At 45.4% G+C, this 14,297-nt stretch overlaps 1 protein-coding gene across 17 annotated transcripts in view; it reads left to right on the top strand.

The window, feature by feature from the left end:
* LOC148478344 (receptor-type tyrosine-protein phosphatase F-like) overlaps nt 1-14,297 on the top strand; it is a 944,179-nt gene that overhangs the window by 876,971 nt on the left and 52,911 nt on the right. For 10 of the 17 annotated variants that reach the window (XM_088455652.1, XM_088455646.1, XM_088455647.1 and 7 more), the window contains one exon: nt 13,131-13,148. The exons of the other annotated variants lie outside the window; for them this stretch is intronic. In XM_088455652.1, the coding sequence (XP_088311778.1) occupies nt 13,131-13,148 (18 nt within the window). The remainder of the gene's footprint in view (nt 1-13,130; nt 13,149-14,297) is intronic. 17 annotated transcript variants of the gene reach the window in all.

The raw sequence follows: 14,297 nt of genomic DNA, 5'->3' as shown, positions 1-14,297 counted from the left end.
CCCGCCAACAGGTCGTAATCTTGCGGTGTTTATATGCAAAGAAAATATCACCCTTGTTAATTATTTTTAACAGCATTATGCAGCAGGACGGGAGCCTGGGTAAGAAAGGGCACTGTTATCTTTCTAATCTCTCGTGTCAACACAACAATTAACGCTGTGAATGAAATGGTTTGGTTGGGTTTGTCATCTGACGGTCTATTGTCTCCCACTAACTCCAAGTCACTGGGAGCTTTACTAGTTAGTCGGAGCCTGCGGTTTATGGCCGGTCTACTCATATAATGTCTCCCGCTAACTCCAAGTCACTGGGAGCTTTACTGGTTTGTCGGAGCCTGAGGTTTATGGACGGTCTACTCATATAATGCTATTTTTTATTAAAAGATTTATGATTTTTTTCATTTTATAGTTGTCGTATAAATTTTTGCAGTCAACATTCAAAAGTCATGTGGGTACAAAACTGGTGCTTGTATCAACCAGTGACGACTCATTTTCAGTCGCTTGTGGCTGAAGATGCAGTGACTGCGATCGGTCGGTGTGCGCGGCCATCTGCTGCCCTCACTACGGAGCACCAATGAGATTTGTTCATCAGACAACGTTTACTTTGGCTGCTTACGTGTCTGACCATTATTGAACACAGATTAAGATATCTGGATATGAGATGTTTGAGGCCAGATTAAAGCTGGGTACACACTGGGCTATATATCGAGAGTGGGTCGGCGGGTGTGTACCCACGATATATCTGTGAATAACATAGCTCACAGACATATCATATCTGCTCTGCAGCACAGCGGATGGCCGATATATCTGCAGATATATTGGCGCAACTTGCTGTGTGTACGGGCAGTCAGCCGACTGCCCGTACACATGCTGCAGGGACCGCCGGTGACTGACAGCTCAACTGGTCGGGCAAATTCAAATGCCTGCCCAGTTGTGATGTCAGCGCTGCCACATCAAGCAGCCGATCGGTAAGTGTGTATAGTTTACTAGATCGGCCGCTCTGACGGCGCAACGGTGGGTCAGCAGAGAGATCTGCCTGGTGTCTACCCACCTTAAGTGTACAAAGTTTCCGGATTTCAGAAAAGAGACATCACCTGTTTCCAGTCGACTATACAGAAGAGCTCACCAGTATTCATTAGACAGTACATAAGACAACATCTGTTTTTAGTAGAGTGTATATACACCCATTTTCATTGCACAGTAAATAAGGTCATCATTATTTTTTATTAGACACTACAAAAGGCATCAGAAGACAAGAAGACCTCACCCGTGTTCAGTGGGCAGTGCAGAAGACATCACCTGTGTATAGTAGACAGTGCAGAAGATATCACCGATATTCAGTAGACAGTGCAGAAGACATCACCCGTATACAGTAGACCGTGCAGAAGACATCACCCGTATTCAGTAGACAGTGCAGAAGACATCACCCATGTTGAGTAGACAGTAGAGAAGACATCACTGGTTTATAGTAGACAGTAGAAAAGAAATCACCCATGTTGAGTAGACAGTAGAGAAGACATCACTAGTTTATAGTAGACAGTAGAGAAGACATCACCCATGTTGAGTAGACAGTAGAGAAGACATCACCCATGTTGAGCAGACCGTACAGAAGGCAACACTAGTTTATAGTAGACAGTAGAGAAGACATCCTCTATTTGCAGTAGAGATTATACAGAGACGGCTAGTCCTGGTCACTCATTCACCCAAACAATTGATGATGATTATTAGAAATAGTTAATGCTGGAGTAGGAGTCTAATATAATCAGAAGTGCACCTCTGGCTCCTTGGATACTGGGCCTTTCCACAGGCTGGAATGAGGGCAGAACTTTAATAAAACACAGCCATAGAAAGAGCAGGTCTCTAATCCACAGAAGCATAATCAGAATACACAGGGCTGGATTAAGCTCTGTGGGTGCCCCTGGGCAACAAACATGTGGGGGCCTCTATTAAATATGGAAGAAATGGGGATATGCGCAATGGGAACTGTATCGCTCGTAAGCGGTACATTGACAAACAGCGATAAGCTAAGCTGAGTGCTGTTTGTTAAATACTGAAAGGAGGACAACACCCTTTAAGTGAGTGCGAAAGGGGTTATGTCTCATTATGAAAAGGGGCCCATGGGCTCCACATGAAAAAAACACACACTATACACCCACAGGGAAAAAAAACACATATAGGCACCCACATTAAATATTACTCACCAGTTGCACAATCTTATCCACATTACACCGCACATAGTGCCCCTGATTCACTTTACACCGTATAGTACTAGTGGCCCTTATTCATGTTATGACCAGGGCCGCCATCAGGGGGGGTCTGCCGGGCCTGGAGTCCCGGGCCCGGAGAGAGCGGGGACCCGGTGACAGCAGGGCAGAAGATGTGAAGAATCAGGCTTCGGCAGCCTGGGAGAAACTTGGCACCATCCGCAAGCATTACAGCTCGCGGACCGGCGACCAATCAGGAGTGGCCGCAATGGCCGCTCCTGATTGGCTGCTGGTACGCGAGCTGTGATTGGCTCGCGGCCAACGCCTTATTTGAAAGACCGCCGGCAGCGCTGCGCTGTTTTTCCCAGGCTGCCATTGTATATCTGCGCCGCTGTCTCCCGGGCCCGCTGATGCTGGCAAACAAGGTAGGACTCATAATCTCTGCCTTATGCACCTTCACCTAGTGCAGCTGGCCTTCCCTACCCTAACCCTCTACTCCAGCCAGCCTTCGCCTGCCCTGTGCTCCCCTTGTCCAGACAGCCTTCTCTGCCTTGTGCCCCCCCCCCAGTCCAGCCAGCCTTTCCTGCCCTGTGCACTCTAATCCAGCCATCCTTCCCTGCCCTGTGCCCTCTAATCCAGACAGTCTTTTCTGCCTTGTCCCCTCTTCCCAGTCCAGCCTTCCCTGCCCTGCCCCCCTCTAGTCCAGCCAGCTTTCCCTGCCCTGTGCCCCCCAATTAAGGTCCAGCCTTCCCTGCCCTGTGCACCCCCAGCTTAGCCTTTTCTGTGCCTTCCCAGACCAGGCTTCCCAGCCGTGTGTCCCCACGTCTATCCTTCCTTCCCGACCCCAAACTTTGAGAATTTTTAAACTGGTTTAATCACCAATTGAAGTCCCACCCCACAGGGTAACTCCACCCACATTATACATGGCTCCGCCCCCCTCTGCGCCATCGCCCAGGGGACCCTGCCTATTTTGTCAGTACCGGGCCCCACGATTTCTGATGGCAGCCCTGGTGACACACAGTAGTGCCCCTTTTACACAGTGCACATAGTAGTGCCCCTTATACACAATGCCCATAGCAGTAGTGTCCCTAATACACATAATGCCCACAGTAGTAGTATCTCTTATACAATGCCCACAGCAGTAGTACCCCTTATGCAGTGAACCCAGTAGTGGTAGTGCCCCTTATGCAGTGCCCCCATTAGTGGTGCCCCTAGTAGTGGCAGTGCCCACAGTGAGTGCCCCTTATGCAGAGCCCACAGTAGTAGTGACCACTATGCAATTCCCCCTGTATTAGTGCCCCCAATAGTAGCGCCCTCAATAGTAATGTCCCCTGTAATAGTAGCCCCCAATAGTGATGCCCCCTGTAGTAGTGCCCCCAGAAATAGTGCCCCTGTCGGAGAGCCCCCAGTAGTAGTGCCCACAATAATAATGCCCTAGCAGTAATGCCCCCAGAAGTAGTGCCCCCTAATAGTAATGCCACCAGAAGTAGTGCCCCAGAAGTAGTGCCCTCAGAAGTAGTACCCTCTGTAGTAGTGCTCCCTGTAGTGAAGCCGCTTATACGAATAAAAAAAACACAATACTTGCCTTAAGCCCCGCTCTCGCGTTTGTCCGGCTGGCCGCCCCTCGGAACTATGGGAGAGGAGCAGCCCATGATGTCTCTCCCATAGTGCACTGCGGGAGCCGGAAGCCTGAGCTCAGGTGTGAGCTCCAGCCTCGGGTAAGTTATATTTCCCCTTCTATTTTTGTACCTGGAAGTGACGTGAGTGACTTCACTCATCACAAGATTATATTCCTCCTCTATGCCCACGTGGATGGTAGGGAATGACGTTGGACAGTAACTGATGACCTCATGGTACAGAAACGGAAGGGGATCTGGCCACTACCGCTAGCCTCCGGCTGGCACTGCGGGGAGTTAGCCGGGCGTCTGCTGGTAACAAAATCTCAGTGGACGCCCGGCTAATGGAGCCTCCCTGCGGCATCGAGGTTAGATGGGCCGGACGAGGCGGAACTGGTTCCGTTTCCTGTTCCGGACCACTTTAACCCCTGGTGGGTGTGGGGGCCCCGGGACGTCCGCCCTTTAATCCGGCCCTGAGAATACATTGTTTGTATTATATTTTGTACTTGCAAAAAAACTCACAATGGGACGGAGGTCATTATCATTGTTTTCCATGAAAACTTCAGTCATACGTTCCCTGTTCTTTAACAAGCAATAGTTGTCTTGTTACCAGTTGTTAGCAGACAGTGATTACTAATGAGGTCTCCACTGTCCTTGCTTCTCAGCGCGTTCTGCAATTCGCTATTGTCTTAATTGAAAAGTAAATTTTATCATTCCAAATCCTATATATTATACCAGTGTAGCTGGTGAAATCCTATTAAAGTTCTGTCAGATATCGTGTTCATGGCTGGATCCCTCCTTTTGCTGCATCTGTGTGACTTCAACCTTACCAAGGCTAATCACACTTTACATATGCATGTCCGTTCCATTAGGAAGACCCCCGTCTGGTACAGTGTTTCCCACTTACAGGACTGTATTAACCTGGGCTTTCGGTAAACTCACTGATGTGTAGCTGAACAAGTTCCTTCTACACCTATATCAAGCTGCAATGTAGGCAATGAGAGTGCTTAATTCAGGGACAGATGAACTGACGGCTGTAAGCGGTCGACTGTACAAAGTATACATGATAAATAAAACTCATAGTGACATGAGATCAACAGTAATAAATGAAAACTATCAATACAAGTATTGTTCCCATTGAATACCCTGGAACATCAGCAATGTTAAAGGGAACATTTCATATTCAAGTACTTATTTTGAAAACAATAATTTTGTGCTGTACAAATCATGCATTCTTTATGCAGACATACTAAAATAAGCCTATTGCATCGGCATTTACATACATTTGTTGCAGTGAACATCAAGAACAATCTGGAATAAATGTTACTGCTGACTGCAAATTATTATGAAATATTATACAATTCCGCCCGGCCATCCGGCCCTCTGCAGTAGATCTGAATGGGCCTAGATGGAATCTGTCCTCCCATGGATTTATCTGTAGTGAGGTCATGCAAACCTCCCATTTCCTTGTTGAATCCGGGCAAATTCAGCTCCCCCCGATGTGCACCAAAACTTCCTCCATATGCACAATTTTTTTTTCTTGAATCCTCCGCCCACTTTTGTGTTGATTCCACCCCTTTTGTGCTCTATTAATCTGGAGTGTCACACCAAAATCCAGATAGTCATGTTATTTTGCCCTCTTGTACAGGTTTCAAGATGCATTTGAGAATGAGTGTGAGGTGGTAAAAAAAAAAAAAAAAAAAAAGGACCAAACCCTTTACTGGTAACAATAATGCATAATAATATAAAGGTTCCTATGTCTCACTTGGAACATGAGCCTTGCAGAGAGACATTAGGATGTCACTGCCTGTCAGAAATAATGGGATATAATGTTATGTTACACAGCGTAGACTTCTCGTCCTCTCTGAAGATACTTTGACCCTTGATGAAGGAATTGTTTAAATTCAGCATGATCTCTTGTAAATGCAGTTTGTAATTTATCTTAATCTTTATAAAAACATAACATAAATCAAAAATCAGTGAGCAACACTTCATCATCCAGAACTATGGGGCCAAACAAAGTCTGCGTTTATCCAGTCTGACAGAATAACGCGGTGTAGTTGGTGGTGATTTCCGGCGCAGTGTTAGGTCTATACCGCTGGGAGCTGCCCATTGTCTGTATCCAGGGCAGAGACAGATTGGGGAATGTATCACATATCTCTCAGATAAGTCCTACCTGGTACAGATAGCACTACATACCTATAGCATGTCTCCTACATACACCATGCCTAATACAGATAATACTACATACATGTATTTTACATACACAGTGCCTGGTACAGATAACATCACATACTAATCACATGTCTAATACATACACCATGCCTAATACAGATAATACTACATACATGTATTTTACATACACAGTGCCTGGTACAGATAACATCACATACTAATCACATGTCTAATACATACACCATGCCTAATACAGATAATACTACATACATGTATTTTACATACACAGTGCCTGGTACAGATAGCACTACATACCTATCTCATGTCTCCTACATACACCATGCCTAATACAGATAATACAACATACATGTATTTTACATACACAGTGCCTGGTACAGATAACATTACATACTAATCACACGTCTAATACTTACACCAGGTCTGGTATGGATAACACTACATACTTATCACTTGCCTGCCACATACACCATGCATGGTACAGCTGACATTATATACTAATCACATGCCTGCCACATGCACCATGCCTGGAACAGATTACACCACATACTAATCATGTCTCCTACATACACTGTGCCTTGTACAGATAAAACTACATACTAATCACATGCCTGCCACATGCACCATGCCTGGAACAGATTACACTACATACTAATCATGTCTCCTAAACACACTGTGCCTTGTACAGATAACACTAATCACGTCTCCTACATACACTGTGCCTTGTGCAGATAACACTACATACTTATCACATGTCTGAACATGAACCAAGAATAGAGAAACGTTGGTCTTTAGATTTTGGGTCCTGTCACCCACACAGTGGAGGCAGCCATTTTGTGGGCTGTACCTCCACACAGTCAGTCAGTGAGCTAGCATCTAATCAATGACTGATATTCATGAGGCCAGACCTACACTGAGTGGATCTTAGTGAATTGCGTTACAATTACATTCTCAGGCTCGTTAATAGTGTTTTATTTTATTGAATGAACATCGTGGTAAGCCTGCCTGGTTATAGAGTACTTGACTCCACTCAATGTCGGCATTCTGCCCTGTAGCTTTGCTGAGAACTCAAAGAGATTCTCTGTCATTGAACAAAGGCCTTGAGAATGACAATGGAGCGAATGGGAAACACCTGATATAGTGGACATACAAAAGGCTTTGAACAGTAGGAAAAAAAAAAAAAAGAATTACCATCATATTAATAACGTCTAACAATAGAGCGATGAGGACTATGGTGCATTAGTTCTTCACAGGCTCCACAAGCGCGACAAAATATGCAATCCGTGTGCTTACTTGCCATTAGCCAGAGGCCGGGCAAGAGATGGTCTCTGGTCCTGTCCTATTACACTGAGTCTGTAGTGGGTCCATGCAACATCTGAGGCAGGATCTCTTCATATTCTAAATGAAACCTTTATGTAAATATCATGTAATTAAAGTAGGTCCTGGCGGTACTGCTGGGCTGCTTGTTCCTGAGTCAAATACATTCCCTCTGCGCATTTGTGAAGTTCTGCAGAACTAAACACGGAAAGTGGCGGCTTCCTTTCCTCTGACGCACAGACCCTTCCTGCACCCTCCGTGGGCACATCTTCAGGATTCCAGGAGAGGAGTCCAACCTTGAAAAATACAGCAGATTAATACCTTACTATGTATCATGCAGGACTTTATGGTGAGACCAGCTCCACCCACCCTGAGAGGCCCTCACAAGATTGGGCCCGATTCATGTTTGTACGCAATACCGATGTCCACGCAAATCAGCGATTATCGTGCGATCGCACTGTCCATGCGTCAAGTTACCTTTGCAGTGTTGCTCGTAGTGAGGAGGTAGTGAGTGATTGACAGAAAGGGATCGTTTGGAGGTGTCAACGGGGAGTGGTTAGAAATACGCAGGCGTATCATGGCTGTTTACGGGGTACATATCTGCTGTCAGCTGTGATCGTGTATGTAGTGAAACATGGCGTCGCTACTGCGGCAGCCAGTCTGTGTATCCATAGCAGTCGATGTTCCTCATTCTTCCGTATAGTCAGCGTATGTGTACGCAGTTGTGAATCAGTTATCGATGGCTCCAGTGGGTGTCCATCTTCCTTTCTGGGCGGCAACTTCACTTGCTAAGATTAGCAGTTCTGAAGCGTAAAAAAAAAAAATGGCAATTGCGTACAAACATGAATTAGATCCTTTAGGCAGTGATGGCGGTTGTGTGGTGAAATTGTTAGCAGTGAATATTACGCTTCCAGTGCTGAGAGTAGCTGTGGGCCCCAATCTTCAGATGGATTTGCCGTTTCCAATGTAACGCTTGCTTGGCGAGTGTAACATGAGACCTCACTCACGGTGCAAGGCTGTACCGGCTGCGATATCCCGGAAAGTGCTAGATTACATGCTTGGTTTTTCTACATGGGTTTTGTGATTACTGGTCAGTTTTTTTTGTGGCAATAAAAGCCTCCTTTGTACCCAGCAGATACCCTCGGAAAAATACTATCAACACCTTGGGGTAATACTTATTATACTCCTTGATGGTGACCCCATGTCTCCAGTCTGGACAGAGTTTGGTCAATTTGGGGGAAGGTTAGATAATCTGTATTATTGCCCCTGCAGCTGTTATAGCTGCTTGGAGCTGGGATAACGGCTTTGTAGTAATGGGGTTGAGTTTCCCATTTGTATACGTATTATTGCCAGTGCTAGCGATGGGCTGCAGGGCATGGGATGCCTGGTGAATTCTGGGAATCAATGTAAAGTGCTTGGATAATCTGCCTTCTTCCTCTGTGTCCTGAAATAACACTGCTAATTCCACAGGCTTGTCTCACACTTTGCGGCACACGCTGAATTCCCAGATATGTCATGAATGCAGAAGTGTCTGACGGAAAAGGCTGATGAATTAAAGGACGGCTGAGCTCACATACAAGTTGGCCTATATTAATGAGCTGCTGACACCATTCACTCTCCTATGTAAAACTTTCCCTACCTTGAAAGAACTTGACGTTCGACAATCTATATACACTTGCTATGCAGAGGACGACAAGCTGTTGTTCTCTGTTATCTTGTATGTCAGACGGAGATCTGCTTCCTAATCGTAGATGGGTATAAACGCCACAAACGGTTACAGTGTACAAAATACATGGTAAAGGTGCTAGATTTATTACTATCCAAAGCGCAACAGAAAGCTTTGCTGCAAAATGAGGAGTTTATTGTTTAGTAACATCAGACCAATCGGTCTCAAAAATGTAGTGGGTGGTTAAGGGCAGTAACAGGGAGGTGGCTTAATGCTCGCACAGGGATTGGTCCATCTTATGGGCGTATTATTTGTGTATCACAGGCATGTCGTCAAAGTCTTGCGTGCACAGACGCTCAGGTGCTTGCGTAGGAGGCCGTACTCTGTCAGAGAGACTGCACCACCGGCCACAGGGCCAGTGCAAGTTTTGATGGTGCCTCTAATGCTGGGTAAACGCTATACAATCTATCGTCAGATATATAGTTCCGGCATAGAATGGGTTGGTGAATTATACATACCGCATAGTGTGTATGCCCGATCTGTCGTTCCCGGCAACCTTTCACTGAATCGGCCCATCTGCTGTGCTGCACATCAGATGGGACGATTCCACGGGCGATGCGATGCAGAATGTAACGATACATTGCACCATTGTACGGTGGATTGTGCAGGGTGTACAGCAAGGCAATGTATCGTTACGTCACATCCCTGGGTCGCGGCACCATAAGGTGTGTACCCAACTTTACGACGCTCCATTCTGTATTTCAGCATCTACAGGTACTAAAAGTTGCACAATCCACCACACAGGGGAAGGACTTGTAGCTGCATTTGTATAATGACGCTACAGACGAGCCACCGCCAAAAGACCTGGATGTGTCCAACTCAGAATTAGCCACTTAGCTAGACTGATTAGGCCCATACTTTTCTCTGGCCTTGGGGGCCTTATCGCCCCGGGTACTGTGATCAGCTGTAGATATAAATTAGCACAGGGTTGTATGCAGCGCCAAAAATACCTGGTCGCTATTCAGGCTGGCTGTGATTCAGATGTCGCAGAAATTGTTTTTTGAAAAAAAAGTTAAAGAAATAGTTAAATAATAAAACTTCTTTACTTCTGATCTACTCAGTTTGGCGTAGAAGCGCATATACAGGCGAATCGGGGACAATTGGCATCTTACCGCCAGCGAATCTCTGCAGTATGTCAGAATATAAGAGTTTGCTAAATCCAGACATCCATCTCTGCGTGTAACAGTAGACGTTGCTGGCCTGTATAGCAGGAGTAAGACAGTATTCTCATTAAGGGGGAGATGCATCAGGCCTTGGAGGGAGATCAGTGGATTGGTTGCCCAAAGCGACCAATCAGCCTCTAACTTATGTTATGGACTGTGCTAAATAAATGACAGTTAGAAGCTTTGGGCAAATTCTCCACTTTATCTTTCTCCAAGGTGTGAAAAATCTCCCCTGTGGAGAAAGATAAAGTACCAACCAACCCACCGACTGGCCGACTGGCTGTCATATTTCAAACACAGGGGTCTATTTACTAAGCAGTGTAATGAGACAGAGTGAAAAGTGATAAGAAAGTTGTAAGGTGCCAGCCAATCAGCTCCCAACTGTCATCTCACAGGCTGTGTTTGAAAAATGACAGTTGGGAGCTGATTGGCTGGCACCTTATCACAGACTTATCACTTTTCGCTCTGTCTCATAACACTGCTTAGTAACTAGACCCCACAGCCTGTAAAATGTCAGGGTACTTTACAGAGAGAACCCAATGAATGTTTTAAATGGTACTTGTCTACTTTACAGAGAGAACCCAATGAATGTTTTAAATGGTACTTGTGTACTTTACGTACACAAGTACCGAAAGTTGTCCCCACCTAAAGAAGAAAGTTGTCCCCTCGGGGGCTCGGCTTGTTGCGCTCGCCACAAGGTTATGTACCCCCTCGGATGGTAGGGAATGACGCTGGACACTGGCTGATGACGTCAGGGTCCTCTCCGTGAAGGGGATTTAGACATTACCCCCCTTGGCACTCACTAATAAAAGAGATCACTCTGCAAAGAAGAATGCTTCATAGTACCAGTGATGGTTAAATTGAAGACGGATATAATCCAGCCTTTACCCTGAAATCCAACTGGATATTTAAAGCTTGACGAGATGACATATAAAAATTTTATCATGCATAACCTGTACTTAACCTTTTCAGTGCTGGCATCACTCATAAGCGATTGTTATGGTGACCCGAGACAGATGTAAATGCCAGGGGCTCTGGGCTGCTGTCTGGACGGCAAGCCAATAAAGTGATTTCATTATTATACGTTCAGCCGTAAAAGCCGGCGGTGGGGAGCCGCGGCCGGAGGAGCTGGGCATATTACGTGATTGCTGGCATCGGTTGTGTTGCTGTATTTGAGGGGGGGGTGTCTCATAATATGTATAAACACTACCAGGGCGGGTAATAAGTGCTAGAAGCAACAGGCGTTGCTGCAGGACTTGCTGATCAAAGACTTTGTGGTGGTGTTGGTCATGGGCCACACATGGCAGCTCATTGATTCACATTATTTTTCCTTTTAAAGCCAATATTTATACTGCTGGGCTGTATATTGTATTAATACAGGAGCAGCATAACCATAGAATGCTCAGCAACCAGCAGCCTCCCTAATACATTGCTGCTCGGAGAGAGACGGGCAGAGCCAGGTCCTTCTTACTCATTCGGTATTTGGCAGTGACCACCAACCTTATTATCGTTGGCACACTTCCAACCGCACTCGTTGCAGCATGGGCTTTGAGCCCCTCGGCCAGCCAGCTGTAAAACGGCATTTCTGTGGCGGTGCACAGGTTAAAAATGAGCTTTGGATGGGGATGCCTGGCACGGGGGAACTGTGGGGGAACTTGGCTGGTTTAGAGCGAGGAAAGGCACAATCGTATTGTTTCCTTGACGACTGCATTTCGTTCCCGTTCTCCTCGTATGAGGCGTCTGTTGGAGAGAAAGTTTGATATTGCTTTGGCAAGAGCTCCGTGTAAATATTGGCTTGGCGATGCCGAAAAATTCCAGCCACCCTGTGGGAAATGTTAGTGTGGGACTCGGAGAGGCCGCTTAAATGCTGACTCGTCTGTACTATAAGGTTAATATGCTTTAGTACTTGTGCATTGAAATGAAGTGTTTTATCTGGGGCAAAGAGAAATAATGTATATTTGTGCGTTGGAAATAAGTGCGATAACAGACATTTTATTACGTGAACTAAACCACTAACAGCCTTGTCTACAGCCTACAGTACTCTCCCTGTGCAAAAAGGCTTACGTAACATGGTGCACAAAGTACAGATGTGCTGTAACCCATAGCAACCGATCGTATGTTGATGTTTATAGCACAAAATTGCCCTTTTTTTACCCTTGTGTCCAGATTGACAGTGATCTTGTAACCCTTTTGTGCTGGCAGCACACGCTTCAATATTGACCGCAACCCCAATGCCCAGTAATAATACGATTATAATTGTTGATGTCATTATGGATCATTTTGTTAGCGGGGCCCCCAGAAGGGATCTGGCTACTCAGCAGCTGGATCTTGCCCCATTTGCCCCCTTACGCATGTAAGTAGGACTGTGACTCTGCCGCTAGATGCTGGAGCTGTGCGGTAGGATTGTACCGATGGGGGAGATGTATCGAACCTTCAAGAGAGAGAAAGTGAAGAAGTTGCCCCTAGCAACCAATCAACTTCAAACTGTCATTTTATAGAACGTGCTAGATAAAAATGATAGCTAGGAGCGGATTGGTTGCTATGGGTAACTTTACTTTCTCTCTCTTGAATGTTTGATACATCTCCCCTTGGGTATGTACAGGTGATCCATAACGAACACCTGGTCCCACACAGGTAGCGTGTTACAGCACGTGTTGCATGTAATGTTACATAAACCTTACTGTGTTCTATTACTCTCCGGTCCCGATTGTAATTGTTCCTGTTGCTTTTAATACAGTCCTGCTTGAAACGGAATGAGATGACCTCTTTATCGCCGCGAGTGCCAGCAGCACTGTGCCATGAAGGGGTTAATCAGTCTTTCTCCCCACCCCTGTAACCAAGTAATACCCCTTTCTCTCCTCTTCTTATTACTAACCGCTTCTTTCTAATCTTATTTGCATTCAAATTACCTCACCAGGTGGTACACCAATCCGAGGTAAGAATGCTGGGGTCGTCCTCACTGTGCCATCACCTCATCTCAGAGGCTCATCCGCATTCACCATCTCCAGCCTCACATTATGCGTGGTGTCCCGTCTCGTGTCACACACACTGGTGCTGGGGGGAGTGGTCACCTGGTTGTACCCTTTTTTTTCTTTACAATGACCCTTCAATAAAGTTTTTTTCCCCACGATACAATTAAACGGAGTGACCCGAAATCTGCAGCTTAAGGGAATTTGGTAAATTCCTTTTTTTAATTCAATTCACCGAAGAGCTAATAGGAAATGAAGGTGATCATCTTTTCTGTTGCCTTTTGGGAAAAAAAAAAAAAAATTAAGAATATTTATAAATTTAATCTGTTTGTATGTTTTATTTATCCATAAGAGAGTGGAGTATAATGATGGGCGCACTCCAATAGGCCTCTAATATAACCGCTTTCACGCGCAAAGATATTGGTCCCGGCCCGGGTTCAGAACAAGTCATTTGGGAAAATATAATCACAAGTTGGCATATTTCATTCTTAAAAAGGGTATATATAAAGGTCCTCCCAGCCTCCCATTCATCCTGCTCACCAACCTCACTGTCTCTTACTGTGATCTTCATGTTCCCCCCCCTAACCACTAACACCCCCATTTCTCTGGTCAGATGCTTGGAGACCGTGGGAGCCTGTCCACAGGTTGGAATAATGGAAGTATCATATGTAATACATGTATTGCTTCTGGCTGTTTGTACTGCATTAGATCAGACTGACATTGTATTGGTGTAACATTTACATTATATATAAGACAAATGACCAAACTGCTTTAGTGTTCACTATAATAGTATGTTCTAGCTCAGGTGAGTCCATCCCCAGGTGACCACCATAGATTAGCCTTCCGAGTACAGGCCTGAAAAATGTTTCCTTTGACTGGTCCAAATGCATAGCGCTTGGTCTTGTGTTCTAGTCCCTTTAGTGTAATACTTATTATTAGACACACTTCACGGGGTATAGCATGGTGGTAGAGCAGATAAGATGGAACACACGCTGCCCTGGTTATGTATACATATATATACAGTAAGTAGTCCCCAAATTAACCAGGAGGTAATTGAACTGTTATAGTTTTGTCCGCAAAGTCACCAGTTTGAACCAAACATAGGAAGTTATCCA

The sequence above is a fragment of the Taudactylus pleione genome, unplaced genomic scaffold (genome assembly GCF_031769625.1).
Source record: "Taudactylus pleione unplaced genomic scaffold, aTauple2 ptg000662l, whole genome shotgun sequence".
NCBI classification, from domain to species: domain Eukaryota; kingdom Metazoa; phylum Chordata; class Amphibia; order Anura; family Myobatrachidae; genus Taudactylus; species Taudactylus pleione.
This window is presented reverse-complemented; position numbering and strand designations above follow the sequence as displayed.